Source organism: Oncorhynchus nerka, linkage group LG4 (assembly GCF_034236695.1).
Source record: "Oncorhynchus nerka isolate Pitt River linkage group LG4, Oner_Uvic_2.0, whole genome shotgun sequence".
In the NCBI taxonomy this organism is placed as follows: domain Eukaryota; kingdom Metazoa; phylum Chordata; class Actinopteri; order Salmoniformes; family Salmonidae; genus Oncorhynchus; species Oncorhynchus nerka.
In genome coordinates, this window is record NC_088399.1 from 43,664,545 (window position 1) to 43,685,770 (window position 21,226).

General features: G+C 41.8%; 3 protein-coding genes across 5 annotated transcripts; 2 read left to right on the top strand and 1 right to left on the bottom strand.

The window, feature by feature from the left end:
• Window positions 1–82: 82 nt before the first annotated feature.
• abraxas1 (abraxas 1, BRCA1 A complex subunit) lies at window positions 83–5,189 on the top strand. Its single transcript, XM_065018110.1, is given in 11 exon segments — window positions 83–226; window positions 474–599; window positions 643–692; window positions 820–886; window positions 2,192–2,359; window positions 2,361–2,389; window positions 2,516–2,635; window positions 2,761–2,845; window positions 2,968–3,088; window positions 3,175–3,220; window positions 3,222–5,189. Coding segments are annotated over 11 exon segments (1,410 nt in total). The 3' UTR covers window positions 3,676–5,189.
• Window positions 5,190–5,262: 73 nt separating this feature from the next.
• Window positions 5,263–10,816, bottom strand: mrps18c (mitochondrial ribosomal protein S18C). Of its 3 annotated transcripts, none has more exons than XM_029655373.2 (7): window positions 10,791–10,816; window positions 9,266–9,333; window positions 8,967–9,025; window positions 6,260–6,343; window positions 6,105–6,162; window positions 5,963–6,022; window positions 5,263–5,415 (listed from the first exon to the last, which is right to left on the bottom strand). In XM_029655373.2, the coding sequence occupies exons 1-7, from the start codon at window positions 10,793–10,795 to the stop codon at window positions 5,339–5,341; spliced, it is 411 nt and encodes a 136-aa protein (XP_029511233.2). In that variant the 5' UTR covers window positions 10,796–10,816; the 3' UTR covers window positions 5,263–5,338. The 3 variants fall into 3 exon arrangements, with proteins under 3 accessions (XP_029511233.2, XP_029511241.2, XP_029511225.2); XM_029655381.2 differs by lacking the exon at window positions 10,791–10,816 and adding an exon at window positions 10,422–10,784; XM_029655365.2 differs by lacking the exon at window positions 10,791–10,816 and having other exon boundaries at window positions 9,266–10,268.
• A 294-nt stretch (window positions 10,817–11,110) lies between these two features.
• Window positions 11,111–19,609, top strand: helq (helicase, POLQ like). Its single transcript, XM_029655357.2, has 18 exons — window positions 11,111–11,762; window positions 11,895–12,552; window positions 12,731–12,909; window positions 13,042–13,242; window positions 13,417–13,489; window positions 13,578–13,675; window positions 13,884–13,982; window positions 14,128–14,273; window positions 14,392–14,631; window positions 14,741–14,882; window positions 15,012–15,116; window positions 15,422–15,629; window positions 15,805–15,962; window positions 16,199–16,297; window positions 16,736–16,909; window positions 18,289–18,402; window positions 18,608–18,742; window positions 18,901–19,609. Exons 1-18 carry the CDS (start codon window positions 11,580–11,582, stop codon window positions 18,982–18,984), a joined length of 3,096 nt encoding a protein of 1,031 aa, XP_029511217.1. The 5' UTR covers window positions 11,111–11,579; the 3' UTR covers window positions 18,985–19,609.
• Window positions 19,610–21,226: the final 1,617 nt, after the last annotated feature.

The following is a 21,226-nucleotide window of genomic DNA, read 5'->3' on the forward strand; positions in this document are numbered from 1 at the left end:
ACAAATACAACCCCTCCCCCACTGGCGAGTTTCTTGAAAGAAGTTGACCTTTCGTGCACATTCAGCTGCGCAGCAAGAGTGCATGCCATTGCAGAGGATATGCGCTGTTTTTACGCAGCCTTCCTTGACAACGGGAGGCATGGCGGACTCAAACTCCTCTGTTCGCATCTCCGGATTTGTTCTTGGTTCATTAATGTTTCACCACTTTAACAGTGATTCTGATGTGGTAAGTAGTTAGCTAGATACATATTATAATTCATGATTGGAAAAATATACATTAGCTGTGCACCTATTAATCAGGTTCGTCTACAGAAAATATGGGCAACTAACGTTATATCGTTAGCTAACTTTTTCTAGCGCCACAACAGATAGGTCTGACCACATAGCCCACTTATTCAGATGCTGGTTATCGCCAGGTTGTTTATAATATTTAACTCACCTCAGACATGTATGTGCCTCATTACATTTTACAGGAAGGTCTTATTCCTGGGGAGAGCAAAGCTGAAGCGAGAAGCAACATCACTGATTCTCAAATCGACAACATACAGTTTGAGCATACAATAAGTGGGTCATCAGCTGTGCACTTGAATCATCACAATGTCATCTTGGCTACAGTGTGAACTGACTGTTATCTCACCGTAGTTTCTGTTCCAGACTTTCAGAAACATCCACTGGTATGGCAAGCTCAATAGGTAAACTGCAAAGATGAAAGGTTTCTTAAAATTGTGATTCAGCTGTGTGTGTATTGCAACAGTATTTTGATCATTTCTGCTAGCAGCATTTCACTTCCAATAATAGTGTTTTTCTCCCCGCCCCAAGCGTCTATAATAGTATAGGGGAGGTGAACCAGGATGAAGTAAGGCACCTTTTGTCAAATTATAAGGAGGTAAGTGGAATAAGATACCTTGGTAATATTGCTGTCACAAATAAGGATATTTCAACTGAGTCCAGGGAGAAAAAGAACATTTGCCATTATGCAAGATGTTTGCATTTCTTTCCTATCTTTTTTGATAGCCAACAAAGCACACTTTTATTCAGCCTCTAACTATTTAATAATAATGTATTCAACTTCTATAGCGCTTTCAATAATAGAAATCTCAAAGTGCTTCATAAGGGGGAAAAAAACAAACAAGCAATGTAACCATCACAGGTCAAGTCAACCAATTGCTGCCAAGTCTTGGAAAGCTGCATCCTCTGCAGATGTAGAGGGTCAGTTCATTCATGGCTTGAGCGCACTGAGGTACTACTGCATGCCTGAGCGTAGGGAACTGGTCAGAAGATGGTAGATGATGCTGGTGGTGGAGTCTGCTGATGATCTTTTAGAGGGCAAGTCAGGGAACCAACCAACCTGCGCCATATAGACACTGGACTTCTCTTCTTCCACTGTGTAGTGTAGCATCCACTTGGGTGATGCCTCAGCAGCTCTGGGCGGCAGAATGCTCACTACACAAAGTTCAGAATAGTAGCCAGTCGTCCTGACTATGAGCCTCTGCCTCAGCACTGTATTCCTCCATCTCCCATTCCCGTTACACTTCAAGATACTCCTCAGATGATCTCAAAAGATCAGGAACTGGCAGCCAGGTGAAAAAAAAAAAAAGGTGGTACAGTGCATTTGGAAAGTATTCAGACCTCTTGACTTTTTCACATTTTGTTAGGCAACAGCCTTGTTCTAAAATTGATAGAATTGTTTTTTCCCCCTCAATCTAAACACTACCGCATAATGACAACGCAAAAACAAGTTGACATTTGTAATACATTTGCGAACATTTCTAAGCCTGTTTTCACTTTGTCATTATAGGGTAGTGTGTGTAGATTGATGAGATTAATGTTTTTATTTTTTATTTTAATTAAACAAATTATAATTTTAGAATAAGGCTGTAACGTAACAAAATGTGGAAAAGTCCAGGGGTCTGAATACTTTCCGAAGGCACTGTACGTGTCCAAATAAATGTTTCTAAAAAACCATTAGCCAGCTAACTAGTCAAGCCAGAAAAAAAGTTTACCTGTCAGACAATGTGCAAATCCGTGGCTCAAAACCAAAACCACCAGATAGACAATGAAAAGTAATTGTCATTAAAAAAAATGTTGATTCTGAAAGCAAATTAAATATGTACAAATGAACAGGAGCTCTCTGTCTATGCTGCTACCAGGGCAACTATCAACTTCAACTTTATTTGACTTTCCTATCCAGGAGAATGTGATTGGTTGGTATAAACAGCAGAGATACACAGATCAACAAATTACCTTCAGAGAGCAAGTAATCCATGAGAACCTGAAAAGAGCAGTCTCCAATCAGGAGCTGATGTTTCTGTTACTGACACCCAGTGAGGTCACATCATCAGGCTCCACACACAAACTGGGAGTATGCAGTCTACAGATCACATTGCAGGTCAGTACATTCACATTGTGATATCCTTCACACTGTTTTTAATGAAACTGTTAGTGTTTTGTCATGGGATCTTTAGTGAGTGATTGTATGTTAAGGTCTGAACTCTGTGTTGCACTGTCTAAGTAGTCAATCCTGCAGCGTTCCGGTCCGGGTCAGCAACCTGGGTTTGTTGGAACAGCAGGACTACTGGAGACTGTCTTTATCTTGTTCATCAGTCAACTACAACCGTGCTGTTTGGAAACACAGGTACTAGCTTTGCTGACCCCTGGGCCTTGGCATTGGGTACTATTGACTTTGAAAAATGTAATCGGAGTGTGTTTGTCTGATACCTGTATGACTAGTCTTACACTTCTCTATTTTGCTCTATGTAGATATAGATTCTTCTCCTTGGATGGATCCCTGCAAGAGGTGGATGAGATTAATGAAATGAACAACTCCTTGCAAGGCAAACTGAAGGTAAGTTGAACGGATAATGTAATGGATAATGAAAACAGAAATGTAAAAACGTACAAATGACTATGTACAACCATTGGTAAACATGATGGCGTCACCTGGGTTTTCGGTTTATTTCTCTTCAGGTGGCATGTAAGAAAGTGGAGGAGAGTGAGCGATTGGTCGAGGAGCTGCTTGCAGATGTTTCGTCTCTAAGGACTGTCAGTGAGAGGAAACGAGGAGAAAAAAGTATGACCAACTTCTGCTGTTCTATTTATCAATTCTTGATTTGTTATTTTCTTACTTTTGAGTGTGTTAAGCATGTTTTACTTACTTTGTGTTCCCCAACTCAGCAGATGGAGACTCCACTCCAGCCCAGTCTCAGGAGAATGTACTGCTCTGAGGCCATTAAGACACTGTTCCCTGGGGCAGCTCTACTCCAAACACAGGCTCTAACGTTCCAGGAGTTCCCCGTGCCTGAGTTCTGCTGCAACACTGACCATGGCATAGACATCACCACAACACTGCCTTTGATCCTGACTCATACAGTCCCCAAAGCCAGGAAGGGGAGGCTTGGTAGAGGCGGAGGGACGTCCTGGAGAAAACGTCCCCTTTGGGAATCATCTGACACGCCCAAGAGGAGGAAAAACATGTTGGAGGAGACTGAGGATAATTTGATACCAGCCAATCAAAACAGAAATAATTTAGACATGTCTAACAAAGGACAAAAATGTACCACTCAAATGATTACTTTGCATAAAAGTGTATGGAGTATAGGAAAATCTGTGACATTCCCCTCAATTACTGAAAACGTATATTTAGGGATGCCTTCAATTAGCTTATTTTGGGGGTAACATTTTAAATGTAAGAACTGTCCTTGAAATAAAGTGAGGTTATTTCAGTCAAAAGTTGACACCTACTCATTCCAGGGTTTTATTTGTACGATTTTCTACATTGTAGAATAGTGAAGCAATCAAAACTATGAAATAACACACATGGAATCATGTAACCAAAGTGTTAAATCAAAATATATTTTGAGATTCTTCAAAGTAGCCACCCTTTGCCTTGAGCTATGCACACTCTTAGCATTCTCTCAACCAGCTGCATGAGGTAGTCACCTGGAATGCATTTAAATTAACAGGTGTGCCTTTAAGTTAATTTGTGGAATTTCTTTCCTTAATGCCTTTGAGCCAATCAGTTGTGTTGAGATGGTAGGGGTGGTATACAAAAGAGCCATAATATGGACTTGGTCTTTTACCAAATAGAACAGCTCAAATAAGCAAAGAGAAACAGTTCATCATTATCTTAAGACATGAAGGTCAGTCAATGCAGAAAATTAAGAACTTTGAACATTTCTTCAAGTGCAGTCACAAAAACCATCAAGCGCTATGATGAAACTGGCTCTCAAGGACTGCCACAGGAAAGGAAGACCCAGTTACCTCTGCTGCAGAGAATAAGTTCATTAGAGTTAACTGCACTGCAGAATGCAGCCCAAATAAATGCTTCAGAGTTCAAGTAAGACACACCAACATCAACTGTTCAGAGGAGACTGCAGGAATCAGGCCTTCATGGTCGATTGCTGCAAAGAAAACACTACTAAAAGGACACCAATAAGGAGACTTGCTTAGGCCAAGAAACACAAGCAATGGACATTAGACCAGTGGAAATCTGTCCTTTGGTCTGAAGAGTCCAAATGTGAGATTGTTGGTTCCAACCGCCGTGACGTTGTAAGACGCAAAGTAGGTGAACGGATGATCTCTGCATGTGGATCCCACGTGAAGCATGGCGGTGTGATGGTGCTTTGCTGGCGATTTATTTAGAATTCAAGGCACAGTTAACCAGCATGGCTACCGCAGCGATACACCACCCCATCCGGTTTGTGCTTAGTGGGACAATCATTGTTTTACAACAGGACAACAACGCAAAACACACCTCCAGGCTGGGTAAGGGCTATTTGACCAAGGAGAGCAACATCAGATGACCTGGCCTCAACCCAATTGAGATGGTTTGGACCACAGAGTGAAGGAAAAGCAGCCAACAAGTGCTCAGCATATGTGAGACCTCCTTCAAGACTGTTGGAAAAGCATTCTTCGTGAAGGAGGTTGAGAGAACGCCAAGTGTGCGCAAAGCTGTCAAGGCAAAGGGTGGCTACTTTGAAGAATCTAAAATTGTTTGATTTTTTTAACACATGATTCCATGTGCTATTTCTAGTTGATGTCTTCACTATTATTCTACAATGTAGAAAATAGTGCATTTAAAGAAAAACCCTTGAATGAGTAGGTGTCCAAACTTGACTGGTACCGTATATAAAATAGTTCAAGCTGTAATTGAACTTGTACAGAATTGCATTAAATGATTTTCACATGTGTAGTGAATTACGATTATTGGTCTCATAACTCAACCCAAGCATGACGGCTCAAAGACGAGACTAACAAGCAATCTTCCACATTGAAACATGTTTTAATACACAATTACAGTATCTATGCTAGACTAGCTCCACAATACAGGCGGACACAGTTACTCCAAGTGCCGGATGTCACAGATGTTTGGATCTTTCATAAAATGTGGGTCCTTGTGGGTTACAGACATGAATCCTGTGAAGGAAAATATTACCAGTATTTATTATAGGAAGGACTGGATGATCAAAACATAGTCATTTTGAGCCAGACCAGTCTGTAGCACACAATGTATTACAAATCCTCTGGTCAGTAGTGATAGATGGCGCATTGAAGTTTCCAAAGAAAAACTATTACAGAGCAACCTCGATTTGATCATATTGTTCACACATTTTCTCATGTGGCGTTGTTCACTCTTTCTGTGCTTGTAATTGATCCCACAACTTTATTTCATTACAGAGAAAATTGCCATCACTTGCCATTGACTACAATGCATTATGAAAATGTGTCTAAAGTATTTTAAGAAAACACTCCAAACCAACTCATATTACATCAGAATCCCATGTCTCTGCACTCAATTTTGTAGAAATAATTTTACTGTCCCATAAATCCATATCTGCATCTTTTTATTGTGGACATTGTTTTCAAATTTAGTGCGAAGACATCATTCAGAATGGGATTCTGAGTGAATGAGTTGGTTTGGAGTGTACAGTCAATAATAAAAATGTGTGATTTGAGGGCATACCCATCGAATGAGCTTTCTTTATGGCTTTGGCGATCTCCCGCTGTTTCTTACCACATAGACCTAGAAAAGAATAAACACCTTGATACGACAGCCTCTGCTCTGATGTGTACATTTTCAGCACTTTTCCTGACCAAGTTCTCACCTGTTATGTGCCTGCCGTAAACTCTTCCTGTGTGTGGGGATATAAACTGGGACAGCAGCTATTGGAAAGAAGTTTGGAGAAAAATTAGGCAAATTATAAATAAACATTGGATATTTGCGCATCACAGCACTTAATACAGTAGTCTAATGACAGACCTGAACATTCTTGAAGTCCACTGTGATGTTACAGAGAATGCAGCCCTTCTGTGGTTGTTTGTATGGATTCTCCATCTGTAAAGGCTGGGGAGATAAACATGGATTTACATAAATACAACAAATGTAGTTGTCATAGACCTTGTAGTCAAATGACATATAGCTTCAATAATTCTCTTGACATGTGGAGGAATGTTACTCCTTGAGCTAGCCCTTCTCATGACTCCAATGCATGGATGCAGTGGGTCATTCAATGTCCATTATGATTAGCTCAGGCATAATGTGCAGACAGAGCTTTGGTGCTCTAAATGCAAATAAGTCTCACACGACACAGTTTTAGAAACATTTATAACTTACATACATAGAAGCGATAAATAATTGCTCAAATACAAAAGATACACTTGCTGATCGCAGTTTAGCAAAGTTGCTTCCATACAGTCGTGGCCAAAAGTTGAGACCGACAAATATTAATTTTCACGAAGTCTGCCGCCTCAGTTTGTATGATGGCAATTTGCATGTACTCCAGAATGTTATGAAGAGTGACCAGATGAATTGCAATTAATTGCAAAGTCCCTCATTACCATGCAAATGAACTGAAACCCCCAAAAAACATTTCCACTGCATTTCAGCCCTGCCACAAAAGGACCAGCTGACATCATGGCAGTGATTCTCTTGTTAACACAGGTGTGAGTGTTGACGAGGACAAGGCTGGAGATGACTCTGTCATGCTGATTTGAAGCTTCCAATCTGTTATTCAAGCTCAAAAGAGGGTGGTGCTTGGAATCATTGTTCTTCCTCTGTCAACCATGGTTACCTGCAAGGAAACAGGTGCAGTCATCATTGCTTCGCACAAAAAGGGCTTCACAGGAAAAGATATTGCTGCCAGTAAGATTGCACCTAAATCAACCATTTATCAGATCATCAAGAACTTCAAGGAGAACAGTTCAATTGTTGTGAAGAAGGCTTCAGGGCGCCCAAGAAAGTCCAGCAAGCTCCAGGACCGTCTCCTAAAGTTGATTCAGCTGCGGGATCGGGGCACCACCAGTACAGAGCTTGCTCAGGAATAGCAGCAGGCAGGTGTGAGTGCATCTGCACGCACAGTGAGGCGAAGACTTTTGGAGGATGGTCTGGTGTCAAGGGCAACAAAGAAGCCAGGAAAAAAACATCAGGGACCGACTGATATTCTGCAAAAGGTACAGGGATTGGACTGCTGAGGACTGGGGTAAAGTCATTTTCTCTGATGAATCCCCTATTCGATTGTTTGGGGCATCCGGAAAAAAGCTTGTCCGGAAAAGACAAGGTGAGCGCTACCATCAGTCCTGTGTCATGTCAACAGTAATGCATACTGAGACCATTCATGTGTGGGGTTGCTTCTCAGCTAAGGGAGTGGGCTCACTCACAATTTTGCTTAAGAACACAGCCATGAATAAAGAATGGTACCAACACATCCTCCGAGAGCAACTTCTTCCAACAATCCAGGAACAGTTTGGTGACGAACAATGCCTTTTCCAGCATGATGGGAGCACCGTGCCATAAGGCAAAAGTGATAACTATGTGGCTCTGGGAACAAAACATCGATATTTATATTTAACATCGATATAATTGACAACATGCCAGGGCAGATTGCAGAGGTCTTGAAAAAGAAGGGTCAACACTGCAAATACTGACTCTTTGCATCAACTTCATGTAGTTGTCAATAAAAGCCTTTGACACTTATGAAATGCTTGTATTTATACTTAAGTATTCCATAGTAACATCTGACAAAAATATCTAAAGACACAGAAGCAGCAAACTTTGTGGAAATTAATATTGGTGTCATTCTCAAAACTTTTGGCCACGACTATACAGTCATGGCTGGGGAGTGAAGTTTCATACCTCGGTTTGGCCAGTGTTATTTAAAATTCTGAAGGATGCAACTTGGCTAAACTGCCTACAGTAAGTGTATATTTTGTAATTGAAAGATGATTTCTCGCTGATGATATCGCACACTTCTAATCGTTTCCAAAAACACATCGCAAGGATTACTAACGTTCGTACATTTAACATTTACATTTAAGTCATTTAGCAGACGCGCTTATCCAGAGAGACTTACAAATTGGTGCTTTCACCTTATGACATCCAGTGGAACAGCCACTTTACAATAGTGCATCTAAATCTTTTAAGGAGGGGGGGGGTGAGAAAGATTACTTTATCCTATCCTAGGTATTCCTTAAAGAGGTGGGGTTTCAGGTGTCTCCGGAAGGTGGTGATTGACTCCGCTGTCCTGGCGTCGTGAGGGAGTTTGTTCCACCATTGGGAGGCCAGAGCAGCGAACAGTTTTGACTGGGCTGAGCGGGAACTGGACTTCCTCAGTGGTAGGGAGGCGAGCAGGCCAGAGGTGGATGAACGCAGTGCCCTTGTTTGGGTGTAGGGCCTGATCAGAGCCTGGAGGTACTGAGGTGCCGTTCCCCTCACAGCTCCGTTACAACAGAATGTCGGTATTTGCAGTTCATTGATCCAGCTGTTTTCTATGCGGGATGGAGTGAGCCTCTAAACCTGGGTATACCGTTCTGGAGAGCTATCCCTGAGCACTAAGGGTAAATATAAATCAAGTTCTATTTGCATTTAAAAACGTAATCATGGATCAATTTAGTCTATTGATAACGTTTTACTAGTGCACTCTTCGAAAGGTAGCTAGCTAACGTTAATAGGTGGCTTTAAAATGGCTTACCATGTCATCGTTCTTCTGGACTACATTAGACGAGCCTGACAGACTTCTGAGACATTGTTCTGTGATAAAAAGTAAAGCAGACATTAACTCACATAAAAAAAATAGAGGTTGCTCTGGCCAGTTAGATAAACGACACATGTGGTTAGCTAGTTAATGATGGATGGCATAGCTAGAGGTTAACTAACGCTAGCTAACGATAACCTAAATGGATAGCTATCTTAGTGATTATAAACGTTAGTATAATCATGCTTGTATCACTAGCAATGCAATTAATTCAAAACATTGGACATCATTCTTACGTGTGCCTCCAAGCTGTGAAAATGTGAATTGTAAAGATCGAAAGCTTCGGAAAGCAAACATTTTTGACCTGCGAAGGAAAGATCCGGATGTTATTTGACGTAATCTTCTTCTATGAGATTTAACAGCGGTTGACATCCAATTTGTTGCATTGCCGCCATCTACTGGACTGGAGTACAACTCCAGTAATAATAATAATAATGTACTAAATAAATACCTTACCATCTAAAACTATACTCACTAATTTCAAAATTATATAAAATAAAATTAACACCCCCCTAATCCAAAATTGTAATATATTTATTCCTACCTCATGCCATCACCCTGAAAGGACATCATCATGTAACTCTTACACACCCAAATACCTCTCAGCAGCTGCAACCACAACCTCAATTTTCTGAGACTACCGATCCATCCCTGCAGTATAATTACTAACCACTGCTATAAAGGCTAAAAATCAAATCTTAATGAAACAGTTAACTTTTTGGCCTATCCCTATGTACTGGTATATCTCTACTACTCTCACCACCTATCCCCCTCAACCAATCTTCTTCTCCTTCACTGCCTCAGCATATGACAACTTCTGCTCTACTCTAACCCTGGAAACCTCAAACTGCCTCTCTCGCACGGGACATGTCTGACCCCCAGCGCAATGTGCACCCCTACAATTAACACATTCCACTACTTTCCCCAATATTACACATTCCTCTGTCTCATGCCCTTCTGCACATTGGACCCTCCCTCCTTCACACTGCCCATAAGCTTGACACCTGTAACATCTTAATGTACTCGGCACATACGCTCGTATAGGATAACTTATATATCCGAACTTCTCTTTGTCTGGCAAAGACTACTTCAAAACTCAAAAGAACAGACAATGACTCTTCTGTTTCCCCACCCTGTCTGCGTCGCTTCAAAACGACGAGATCACATACACCGGGAATATTTGCCCTCAGCTGGTCAACGTTTATATCTACTGCTACCCCAGTTACCCCTCCTTTCATTGGTGCCTTTTTCTTGAGATCGAAACACTTCACTTACCCCCATTCGTTTTACTTGGAGCGCATTCGTCCTCAGCAGAAACACAAACAATTATCACTAGACCACTTCAAGTTACCCTCACCGATTCCACATGACCCAACTCTTTTTTTCACCCACCGTGAAACCGTAATTGGATCAGCCTAAAGGCAAGAGTCCACTTTTTCCACAAACTTCACTCCCACTGTCAGACTCTTCTTCATCCTGATCCTCGGTGCATACCTCGGTCTCCGATAACTTTACCGCACCTACCACCTCCGACACTTCACCCTAATTCACTTCAATTACTCCTGTCTTCAGCTCCCTCTGCTTACACTATCTACCATTCTTCTTTGACAAACAATATCAATTTTTTCCACAATTTGTCCGATTTAAGCTCATCCTCTTCTTCCCTCACTCTATTAGACCTCTACTCTCTTTCTCCTCCATTCCTCCTCCGTTTGTCTCGGCATTGCTTTCCAGATGCGAATAATTAACACGAAACATTACCCCATAGAGGCGCAAACCCCTCTCTGTCGACCAGCGAGTAAAATCGAAATTGTAGAGCCAAAATTGAGCTCTGTCTATTTGACGTAATTTCCTGTTCACGTTTATTATGTTGGCCCATGATCAAACGTTCCTCCCAAAATGAATGTATTTTCGAAGTGATAGTTTGTACAATTTCCACATATCAAATCTAAAACTTCCATAGAATATAATGAGTCTAATATTCAAATACAGTACGGCACATATAGACTGATTGTATCAATAGGTCGGAAAAAAGTTCCGTTCTCCACCCGACTCAATTTATAGTTACAATCTTTGCTCGTCTCTGATTGGCTAATACGTTAGACTCATGTTTACAAATTCATAGTTGTCGTCTGTATTGTATGTATCCGATTAGTTACTCTTCAAAATGTATTCTCTATTTTATATTTTGAGTTCTCGGTTGTTAAAGACGATTTGATAGTAAGCCTAGTGTTAACCATGTCTAGTCAATGTAGCTACTTTCAGCTAACGAAAAACGGTTGAGTTTGCTCACTTAACATTTAGCGTGAAGTTAGCCAACGTTAACGTCATCTATCTATTTTTTTTCAAGATAGCTTGCCAACTCACTCAGTCAGCCAATTTGACTCAGTAGCAAATGAATTGAGGAGCTCACCCTGTCAGCCAACATGATTGTATTGTATTTACTAACGTTACTTAGCTAGTATCTCGCTAGCATGCCAACATAGCTGGAATGCTACTAGTGTTTGCTTAGGCTAACGTCAGTAAGGTGTCCGACAGTCAGGTTTGACAATGAGTGCCGAAGTCAAAGTAAAACGACAGTCCTCGAGGAAGCGGTCCAGGGATAGACGAATAAGTCATCTCACGCCCGCAAGGAAAAGGACCAGTGCTTCTGGACGACAATGTCCTGACAACACGAGACAGATAGAGATTTCCAGAGCTTTGGACCAATCCATGGATGCAAAGTTCAGTGAGGTGGGTAGCTAACTAATATCACAATGGTGCATTATACACTTCTTGTGGTCTGATGATTTTACTGTAATTTCAACATGATATTGAGTGAGTTAGAAGTGCATTTACTGTTTCTTAACGTTGCTTTTTTTGCAGTACTGCAGTGACCCTGAGGACCTATTTGGGGACTATGACAGCATTGTAAGCGACAGCTCTTTCCTGGCAAAGCTCGATAGAGTGGGGCAGAACATGAGACCGCATGACATTGAACATACAACCAGCAGCAGATGCCCTGTGATTCTGCTTGCTGGGAACCCTGACTTCACTTCACTGAAGTCTTCAACAGACAACTGTCCGAAACAATCATGTGATGACTCAATGACAGAATCATTCCTGGAGGGCTTCACAGATGATGCTTTCCTAGACATGCCAAGCTCACAACTCACTTTTCTACAAGATCCCCAAACAGCAGACAGGAACTGCTGTTCAGATGAGGACAAAACCTCCATGCCTATGAGACATCCTGAGAAGTCTGTCAGCACTGAAGATAGAAATGAGAGGCATATCGCCCCCAAGGCAAGGAAGAGCGTGTCCGATCATCTGAAGAGAGCTATGATGGCTAATGCAGCAACTCCTTCTGGTGTCTCCCGGACTGCAGTGCAGAAGGAGGCTGTAGTTACAGAGGAGATCAGTGTTGCCATGCAGGCTATGGAATCTGTCTCCATGGCGACAACAGACCTTGGGCCTTTCTTTGGTCTTCCCACCAAAGTGAAGGAGCTGATATGCAATCTCAAAGGAATCAAAGATTTATATGGTGAATGGATTTCTATTCCTTTTCCCTGTCTAATTGCATGTCCTCACTAGTTCTGCATCAACTTTAACATGGCTATGTTTTCAAAGTGTCTGGTTGTCTTGCTAAGTGTGAGTAATTTGAGCTCTTGCCCTGCTTCATATTAGAGTATCATCAATAACAATGCTCTCTTATATTTCAGAATGGCAGAAAACTTGTCTAAACCTGGACTCAGTTCAGCAGAGGAGAAACCTCATCTACTCTCTTCCCACCAGTGGTGGGAAGACTTTGGTGGCTGAGATTCTTATCCTCAAAGAGCTTCTGTGCAGAAAGAAGGATGCCCTTTTCATCCTGCCTTATGTATCTCTAGTGCAGGAGAAGGTATTGTGGTCATTGTTTTGTTTACGAAATGTATATAATTCCTCTTTCATCCAACTGTACAAAGGAATTACAATTTTTTAAAATTGTATGTCAATGGCAAATCTGAGCACTGTGTTTTGCATGCATTCCCAGGTTCGAGGGATGGCCAGTTTTGGCCTGGAGCTAGACTTCATGGTGGAGGAGTATGCTGGCAGTAAGGGCAGGTTCCCTCCAGTGAAGGGAAGGGGCAAGAGGTCCCTGTACATTGCCACTATAGAGAAGGCACACGGCCTGGTAAACTCTCTCATAGAGACCAACAGACTGGACAATGTGGGGCTGGTGGTTGTGGACGAGGTATGCAAATATCTTATTACATTGACATCTGAGATGTTATCATTACAAAACATAGAATAGCCACTCACTAGACACAAACAATGTATCTGTTGATGCCTTGTGTATGGGAGACAATCAATTATATTGTACTGTAGTATCCAATTATTTATGCCACTCCATTTCTCTTCTTATTAGCTCCACATGTTGGGTGATGGTAGCAGAGGAGCTATCATTGAGATGACTCTAGCCAAAGTGCTCTATATCAGTAGTAAGTGTGACTGCTATTTTACTCTCATCATATTCATGGTGAAGGAAGATGTTTTGAAAATGTGTGGGAAACTGATTTTCTTCTTTAGAGTCAACTCAGATCATTGGAATGAGTGCCACTCTGGGCAATCTCCAAGATATACAGAAGTTTCTGAAGGCAGAGAGCTACACTAATGACTTCAGACCGGTATGATATTCCCTAACCACAGGCTTGATCTACGCAATGCTATTTGATCCTCTGTGGTATGCCTCCTTGTTTGTGAGAGTCCATATACAACATGAAAATTGCCAACGTATTCCTTGAAAGCTTAGTTAAAACCAATAGAAGCTGCACTGCGTGTTGTGTTCTCCATTGTCTCTGTGATGGTTGGCCACTGATAGCCATGGTGTTTCAGGTTGAGCTGAAGGAGTATGTGAAACTGAAGGACAGCATATACGAGGTGGACCCCAAGGAGGAGGAGTGCTTCAGATTCTCTCGGGTCCTGAACTTTAAGGTATAATCATCCATTTGATTTGAAGAGCCATCATTTATATATATTTGAAGATATACTGGACTCCAGTGCCAGGCAGTCAGCTTTTGAAGGCGGACTCACATTGTATTTGAAGTCTTAGCACCTGTCTAATTCTTTTGTTTTCCAGTACTCCAGTGCCATGCAGAAGATCGATCAGGATCATATTGTTGCCTTGGTGACTGAGGTCATTCCAAGCCAGTCTTGCCTTGTTTTCTGTCCCACCAAGAAGAACTGTGAGAACGTGGCTGGGATGATATGCAAGTACCTGAAAGAGTAAAAAGACATCTTTATATCTCTTCTCTGTACTCCAAATCATGGTCAGTCGGTCCAGTGGTTGTGATTGTGTGGATTGTGATTGAAACAACATGCCACTTCTTCTTGAATTCTCCAGGGACTTTATCCAACACAAGCAGGCAGAGAAGGCTGTGTTGCTGGGGGAGCTGAGGAGCAGTGGGAATGGCTCCCTGTGTCCGGTGCTCAAGAAGACGGTGCCGTACGGCCTGGCTTACCACCACAGTGGGTTGACCAGTGAAGAGAGGAAGCTGGTGGAGGAGGCCTACTCTGCAGGGGTTCTCTGTCTCCTCACCTGCACTTCTACGCTGGCTGCAGGGATCAACCTACCTGCTCGGAGGCAAGTCAAAGCAAGGAAGCATAACCTGTCCGAACAGAAGTTGCATTTCTGTGTTAGATAGCGACATTTATTGTAGACTTGATTGGATCCATCATTGTGTTTGGACCAGAGTGATTCTGCGTTCTCCGTACGTGGCGGCAGACTTCCTGAAGAGGAGCCAGTACAAGCAAATGGTGGGGAGGGCTGGACGGGCCGGGATAGACACTCATGGAGAGAGCATCCTCATTCTACAGGACAAAGACAAAGTCTTGGTAAATAACAGCTACAACCATAACAGTAAACCTATGCATGTAGTGACATCCGGTCCTTTATGTTTCCACGCTCTGACATTTTATAGCAGCTCCTGTCCATTGATCCTGTCTACCTTTTTGTATTTTCAGGTCAAGAAGCTTGTATCCGCGCCAATGGAAATCTGCAAAAGCAATCTAATGCATAGCGACGGAAAGGGTGTCCTGAGTCTCATCCTATCCGTCATTGGATTAAATGTACTTCTGAAAAATATCCATAAGTGAATTACAGAAAACTCCAGTTCCCTTTTTAAAATGTCTCTTTTTAGCAAAGAACTTTGTCTTATCAAATGGTATCGGTCACATACACGTGTTTAGCAGATGTTTTTGCTGGTGTTGTGTTTCTAGCTCTGACAGTGCAGTAATATCTAATAAATAATATCTAACAATTTCACAACATATACCTAATACACACAAATCGAAGTAAAGGAATGGAATCAAGAATATATTAATGAATAAATTGATGATCCTGTTTTTGCCGGTTTTCTTTTGTCTCCCTTCAGATCACGAACAGCTTAGAGCAGATCAGGGACTTCATGAGTGGCACGTTGCTGTCTGTCCAGGAGAAACAGGTGTGCTTGGAGAGGAGCCTGTGGGAGGTGACACAGGAGTGTGTTGAGCTGCTTAAAGAGAAAGGCCTCGTCACCGTTTCCACAGAGCCACAAGATGGGTCCCTGCAAGTCACCAAGCTAGGAAGAGCTACTTACAAAGGTGAACTACTCTCAAACTCGCCAGAACTGGTGTTAATTTCATTTCTATTACCATACAAGGAAATTGTTCATAGTAATCCATTTAAATCCTGTTTACAGAGACATTTTTTTTCTATGAGTCAATGCTACAGTGTTTAGTGTTACAGTATTTAGTGTATCTGACCTCTCCTCCTCAGGCTCAGTGGATCTGACCTACTGTGACCTCCTGTATAGAGACCTGTCTAAAGGCCTGGAGAGCCTGATGCTGAACAGTTTCCTCCACCTCATCTACCTGGTCACACCCTATGACATGGTCTCCCAGTGTAAGCCTGACTGGATGGTCTACTTCAGACAGGTTAGAGCCCAGGTCTTATGTACTTCTTTGTTGTCTTTGTTAATTAAACGTAGATTGGTAGGTAATATACCTCAAATAACAATTTTGTTTTTATGCATTTCTGGTGTGTTTAATGAAAATATCTAATAATGAAGTACATTTGGTATATATAATATTGTTTTGTGCAATAGTTTGTCTTCTGCAGTATTTAGTACAACAATTATTGTGTAAGAGTTTGTTTTGCTTATCAATTCCAGTTCACAATGTTATCAGCTGCGGAGCAAAAGATGTGTGCAACAGTTGGTGTGTCTGAAAGTTTTGTTGCTAGAAAGGCTGCTGGACAGAATGTCAAGAAGGTAAGCGTATTGAGGAAGCATGGCATGATTTAAGTACTGTTGAATCAATAGTGTCATATTTTCACAGTTCCTTAGGTTGAGAGACTATCATTGGATTATGGGTTTATACTTGAGTACGTTGGCTTAAAAATAACATTATGTTCATCTCTAGATTAATCCTGTTTTTTTTGTAGCTTTTTTTTTTTCTCCTTTTAACCCCTAGATGGAAGGCAGACTTAACTAATTTAAGTCATGAAGATAATGAACCCTAAATATCTTGTGATGTGAATTCAAATCTGCTCTCTACATCTGCTCTCTACTACTGATCATTCATGTAATAAATGTAGCAACAATGCAGTGAGCCAGTTCTGTGCCATTCTGTTGTACTGTGCTGTCCTTGCCATAGAAGTAGGAATAATTCTACTTCCTTGGTCCTTCCCAAATGCTCTGTTCCCCCAGAATGTTGACCAGGTGGTGGTGAGTCGGCTGTACCTGGCCCTGGTACTGCAGTCCCTGCTGAAGGAGACTGACCTGTGGAGCGTGGCTGACAGGTTCCAGCTCAGCCGGGGCTTCATCCAGACACTACTCAGCTCTTCCTCAGTATTCTGCTCCTGTGTGCTGCACTTCACCGAGGTAGCTGCCATTATAGATGTCCTATATGATATTATTGGGTCCCGTCCAAAGAGAGCCACATCCTAGACTCTTAGCAGTGTTTCATAGAGGTGCCCTGAAAAGACAAAAACTTTGTTACTTCAGTCCTCCATTTTTACATTTTAGTCATTTAGCAAACACTGTTATCCAGACCGACTTACAAATCAAATTGTATTTGTCACATGCGCCGAATACAACAGCTGTAGACCTTACAGTGAAATGCCTGGTTACAAGACATTAACCAACAATTCAGTTTTAAGAAAAATACATAAAACATAAGAAATAAAGTAACAATTAAAGAGCAGCAGTACAATAATAATAGCAAGGCTATATACAGGGGGGTACCGGTACAGAGTCAATGTGCGGGGGCACCGGTTATCGAGGTAATATGTACATGTAGGTAGAGTTATTAAAGTGACTTATACATGGATAATAACAGAGTAGCTTGATGTTCAGTAGTCTTATGGCTTGGGGGTAGAAGCTATTTAGAAGCCTCTTGGACCTAGACTTGGCACTCCGGTACCGCTTGCCGTGCGGTAGCAGAGAGAACAGTCTATGACTTGGGTGGCTGGAGTGTTTGAACATTTTTAGGGCCTCCCTCTGACACCACCTCGTATAGAGGTCCTGGATGGCAGAAAGCTTGGCCCTAGTGATGTACTAGGCCGTACGCTCTACCCTCTGTAGTGCCTTACGGACGGAGAACGAGCAGTCGCCATTGTAGAATGGCGCCGGAGAGGATGGCTGACGTTTTACGTGCTCCCAACCAACTGTGCTATTTTGTTAGTTATGTTTGCGTTTGTTTATATTGCTTGCTATAATTTTTCTTTTTAAGGTGTCCGACGGTAAGGATATACTGCTTTCCCGGGAACAGGCCCAAATCCTCGTCATTTGCGTAAAGAAAAGACGAGGAAAAGGGGGCAGAGATCGGGCTGCCGTCTGATAATTCATAGGCGAGCGAGTAAACTGCAGTCAGTTTTATTGGCCAACGTGCAATCATTGGAAAATAAAATCGATGGCCTACGATCAAGATTATCCTACCAACGGGACATTAAAAACTGTAAAATCTTATGTTTCACCGAGTCGTGGCTGAACAACTCGGTGACTACCTGACTAACGGTTAAGTGCCTTGCTCAAGGGTGCATTGACAGATTTTTCACCTAGTTGGCTCGGGGATTCGAACCAGCAACCTTTCGGTTACTGGCCCAACGCTCTTAACGTCTAGACTACCTGCCGCCCACTACTGAGAATAGCTCCTAAGTTGTATGTTCTTTTGCTTTCTCTTTTGACCCCAGTGATCTCACTGTGCCCTCTTTCTCGTTTGACCCCAGTGATCTCACTGTGCCCTCTCTCTGTGTTATCAGGAGCTGGAAGAGTTCTGGCCCTTCAAAGCTCTCCTGACTGAGCTTACCCGCAGGCTGACCTACTGTGTCCAGGCCGAGCTCATCCCTCTCATGGAGGTAGCAGGAGTCATGGAGGTCAGACTTAATTTTTTTTTTTAAAACATCATTTTTTAGGCATTATAGCATCATGATAATGTCCTACCTGGCAACAAAAGGTCCATAAAAACATATCCACATCTTGGTATCCAGTCATAAGAGCTATTGTCCTAGCCAAAGTTTTCTGGCATTGTTCCAGATGTGTTTTGCATGCTTGTAACCCCTTCTTATCTGCTTTTGACAGAGAAGAGCCAAGCTGCTGTACAATGCTGGATATAAGACACTGGCTCATCTGGCCAACGCTGACCCAAACGTTCTCGCCAAGACTGTGGAGAACCTCTTCAAGAAGCAAGCAAATCAGATTGTTGCTTCGGCAAAAGTATGTCCGTTGTCAAATGCCTAGTATACGTACAGTTGTGCTGCTGTTTTCTTCCTGAATACAAACAAGGGTTGTAGAAAATTGGATTGAGATGTGACTTGCATTTGCAGAAGTTGTACTCTGTTTGATCATTGTCCTCCTGTGGCGTCTGTTTTCAGATGCTGCTGAATGAGAAAGCTGATGCCCTTCAGGAGGAGATGGATGACTTATTGATGATGCCTCTTGATCTCCTCTCTTTGTAAAATGTTGCTGCAGTGGATTTATTGTGTGAAGAATACTTTTATTTTGCTTGGTGTGTTAATACTTTTTAGTGGTGTATCATTGTTTGTCGGAGTGATATTATAAAATGTATTTTTGGGATGTGGAAGATTTTTCTTTTCTTTTTTTGATCCCATAGAGATGAATAAAAGGCTTCTGTGAGCATCAAAATCATGAAAGAATTCACACTCTGTGATTTAATTGGTCACTTTTATATAACGGCATGTGAATAATTTGACAGGCTTCCAAATGCTTGACCCAATATCAGTGAGTAGTGGGACATAGTAAAGTAGTTATTGTAACCCTCATTTCTTGACTTAATTGTAACCTGCTTCTTTATCATAGAACCAAGAGAAGGTGAAGGTTATAGATAAATAAGTTATTTTCTATAGTTTAATATTTTCAAGTAGTAGCAGCAGCGGCGGCAAGTTCTACAACAGGTTCAGTGGAAAGTCGTCATTCAGGGCAGGTGGGGAAGAGACCCACCTGTTTTGAGCCCCACCTATATTTAGCCTGTTTTGCATGTTATTTTGGCATTAATACGTGTCACATATCAGTTTGCAAACAATGTATAAAATAATTTAGTTAATAAAGCCGCATACAAACATGGCCTCTTTTTTAAAATTTCTTGAGTAAGGCGGCTCCAAAATGCAGGTGTTTCAGCCTTTTTCAGTGCTTTCTGTGGTGTTGGGTCAGCCAGCGGCAAATATGAAGCGTAGGGGTTGGTAATGTTCTCTAGTTCCGCTGTGATTGGCTCAGTGTTCTGTCACTCATGGGGACAATACTTCACTGCAAAATCTAAGGGCATATCTTGAAAATTCAAGCCCCTTGGATGCTGCCATGGAGTTATATTAGAAGTGCCCATCCAAGAAGGCTCAAGGTCATTGACCAGAGATAAAATTATGTGAAATCATGTTATATCTACAATAGCTTTGATTGGACAGATCATGTCAACATCGTACTTTCAAAATCTTAGCTAGCAGTCATCATCATAAATCAAGTCGACAATCTACTGGCAAATCCTTGTCATATAAAGAGAGATAATGAAGAGAAATGATAAATAAAATGTATCGGTGCTCATCGGCCATTGGACATAAACATTACACAACAAGTTGGAAATTCCAAATTCAACAATGAGTGGTTTGGAAGCAATCAGTGGCTAACTGCAAGCATTGAAAAGAAATCACTAGCCTGGTATTCAGTGGAGTGGGTGTGTGGTCCCAATTCTGGGTTTAAGGGTCTCGTTTCCAAGCTTAAAATGGTAAACATTCAACATTGGCCATGCTGTCAATCCAGCATGACCTGCTGCGCTCAAAACAACTGGAAACTCAGAAATATGAAATATGACTTCAGTGAGTTCAAGACAACTGGGAACTCTGGGGGAAAAAATGAGCTCTGACTGGGAAAATACGTTTTGAACGGTCATCCAATTCAGAATTGCAAGTCGGGAACTTGGGCCTCTTTCTAGAGCTCCAACCTGAAGATCACTGACATCAAATTACTTTTTCGTCTTTTGAGCTTCTAGTCATGAAATCTATGCAGCCTACTCAATCACTTTTTATAGCTACTGTTTACAGGCCTCCTGGGCCATATACTGCGTTCCTCACTGAGTTCCCTGAATTCCTATCGGACCTTGTAGTCATAGCAGATAATATTCTAATCTTTGGTGACTTTAATATTCACATGGAAAAGTCCACAGACCCACTCCAAAAGGCTTTCGGAGCCATCATCGACTCAGTGGGTTTCGTCCAACATGTCTCTGGACCTACACACTGTCACAGTCATACTCTGGACCTAGTTTTGTCCCATGGAATAAATGTTGTGGATCTTAATGTGTTTCCTCATAATCCTGGACTATCGGACCACCATTTTATTACATTTGCAATTGCAACAAATAATCTGCTCAGACCCCAACCAAGGAGCATCATAAGTCGTGCTATAAATTCATAGACAACACAAAGATTCCTTGATGCCCTTCCAGACTCCGTCTGCCTACCCAAGGACGTCAGAGGACAAAAATCAGTTAACCACCTAACTGAGGAACTCAATTTAACCTTGCGCAATACCCTAGATGCAGTTGCACCCGTAAAAACTAAAAACATTTGTCATAAGAAACTAGCTCCCTGGTATACAGAAAATACAGAGTTCTGAAGCGGGCTTCCAGAAAATTGTAACGGAAATGGCGCCACACCAAACTGGAAGTCTTCCAACTAGCTTGGAAAGACA

Coding starts and splice junctions, on each gene's coding strand:
- mrps18c (XM_029655365.2), bottom strand. CDS start 9,488: ATGGTAAGGTATTTATTTAGTACATTATTATTATTATTACTGGAGTTG. Junction 6,163..6,259: donor TGGACTTCAAGAATGTTCAG/GTCTGTCATTAG, acceptor TCTTTCCAATAG/CTGCTGTCCCAGTTTATATC. Junction 5,416..5,962: donor AAAGAAAGCTCATTCGATGG/GTATGCCCTCAA, acceptor TTTCCTTCACAG/GATTCATGTCTGTAACCCAC.
- helq (XM_029655357.2), top strand. CDS start 11,580: ATGAGTGCCGAAGTCAAAGTAAAACGACAGTCCTCGAGGAAGCGGTCC. Junction 12,910..13,041: donor TATCTCTAGTGCAGGAGAAG/GTATTGTGGTCA, acceptor ATGCATTCCCAG/GTTCGAGGGATGGCCAGTTT. Junction 18,403..18,607: donor AGGTAGCAGGAGTCATGGAG/GTCAGACTTAAT, acceptor TGCTTTTGACAG/AGAAGAGCCAAGCTGCTGTA.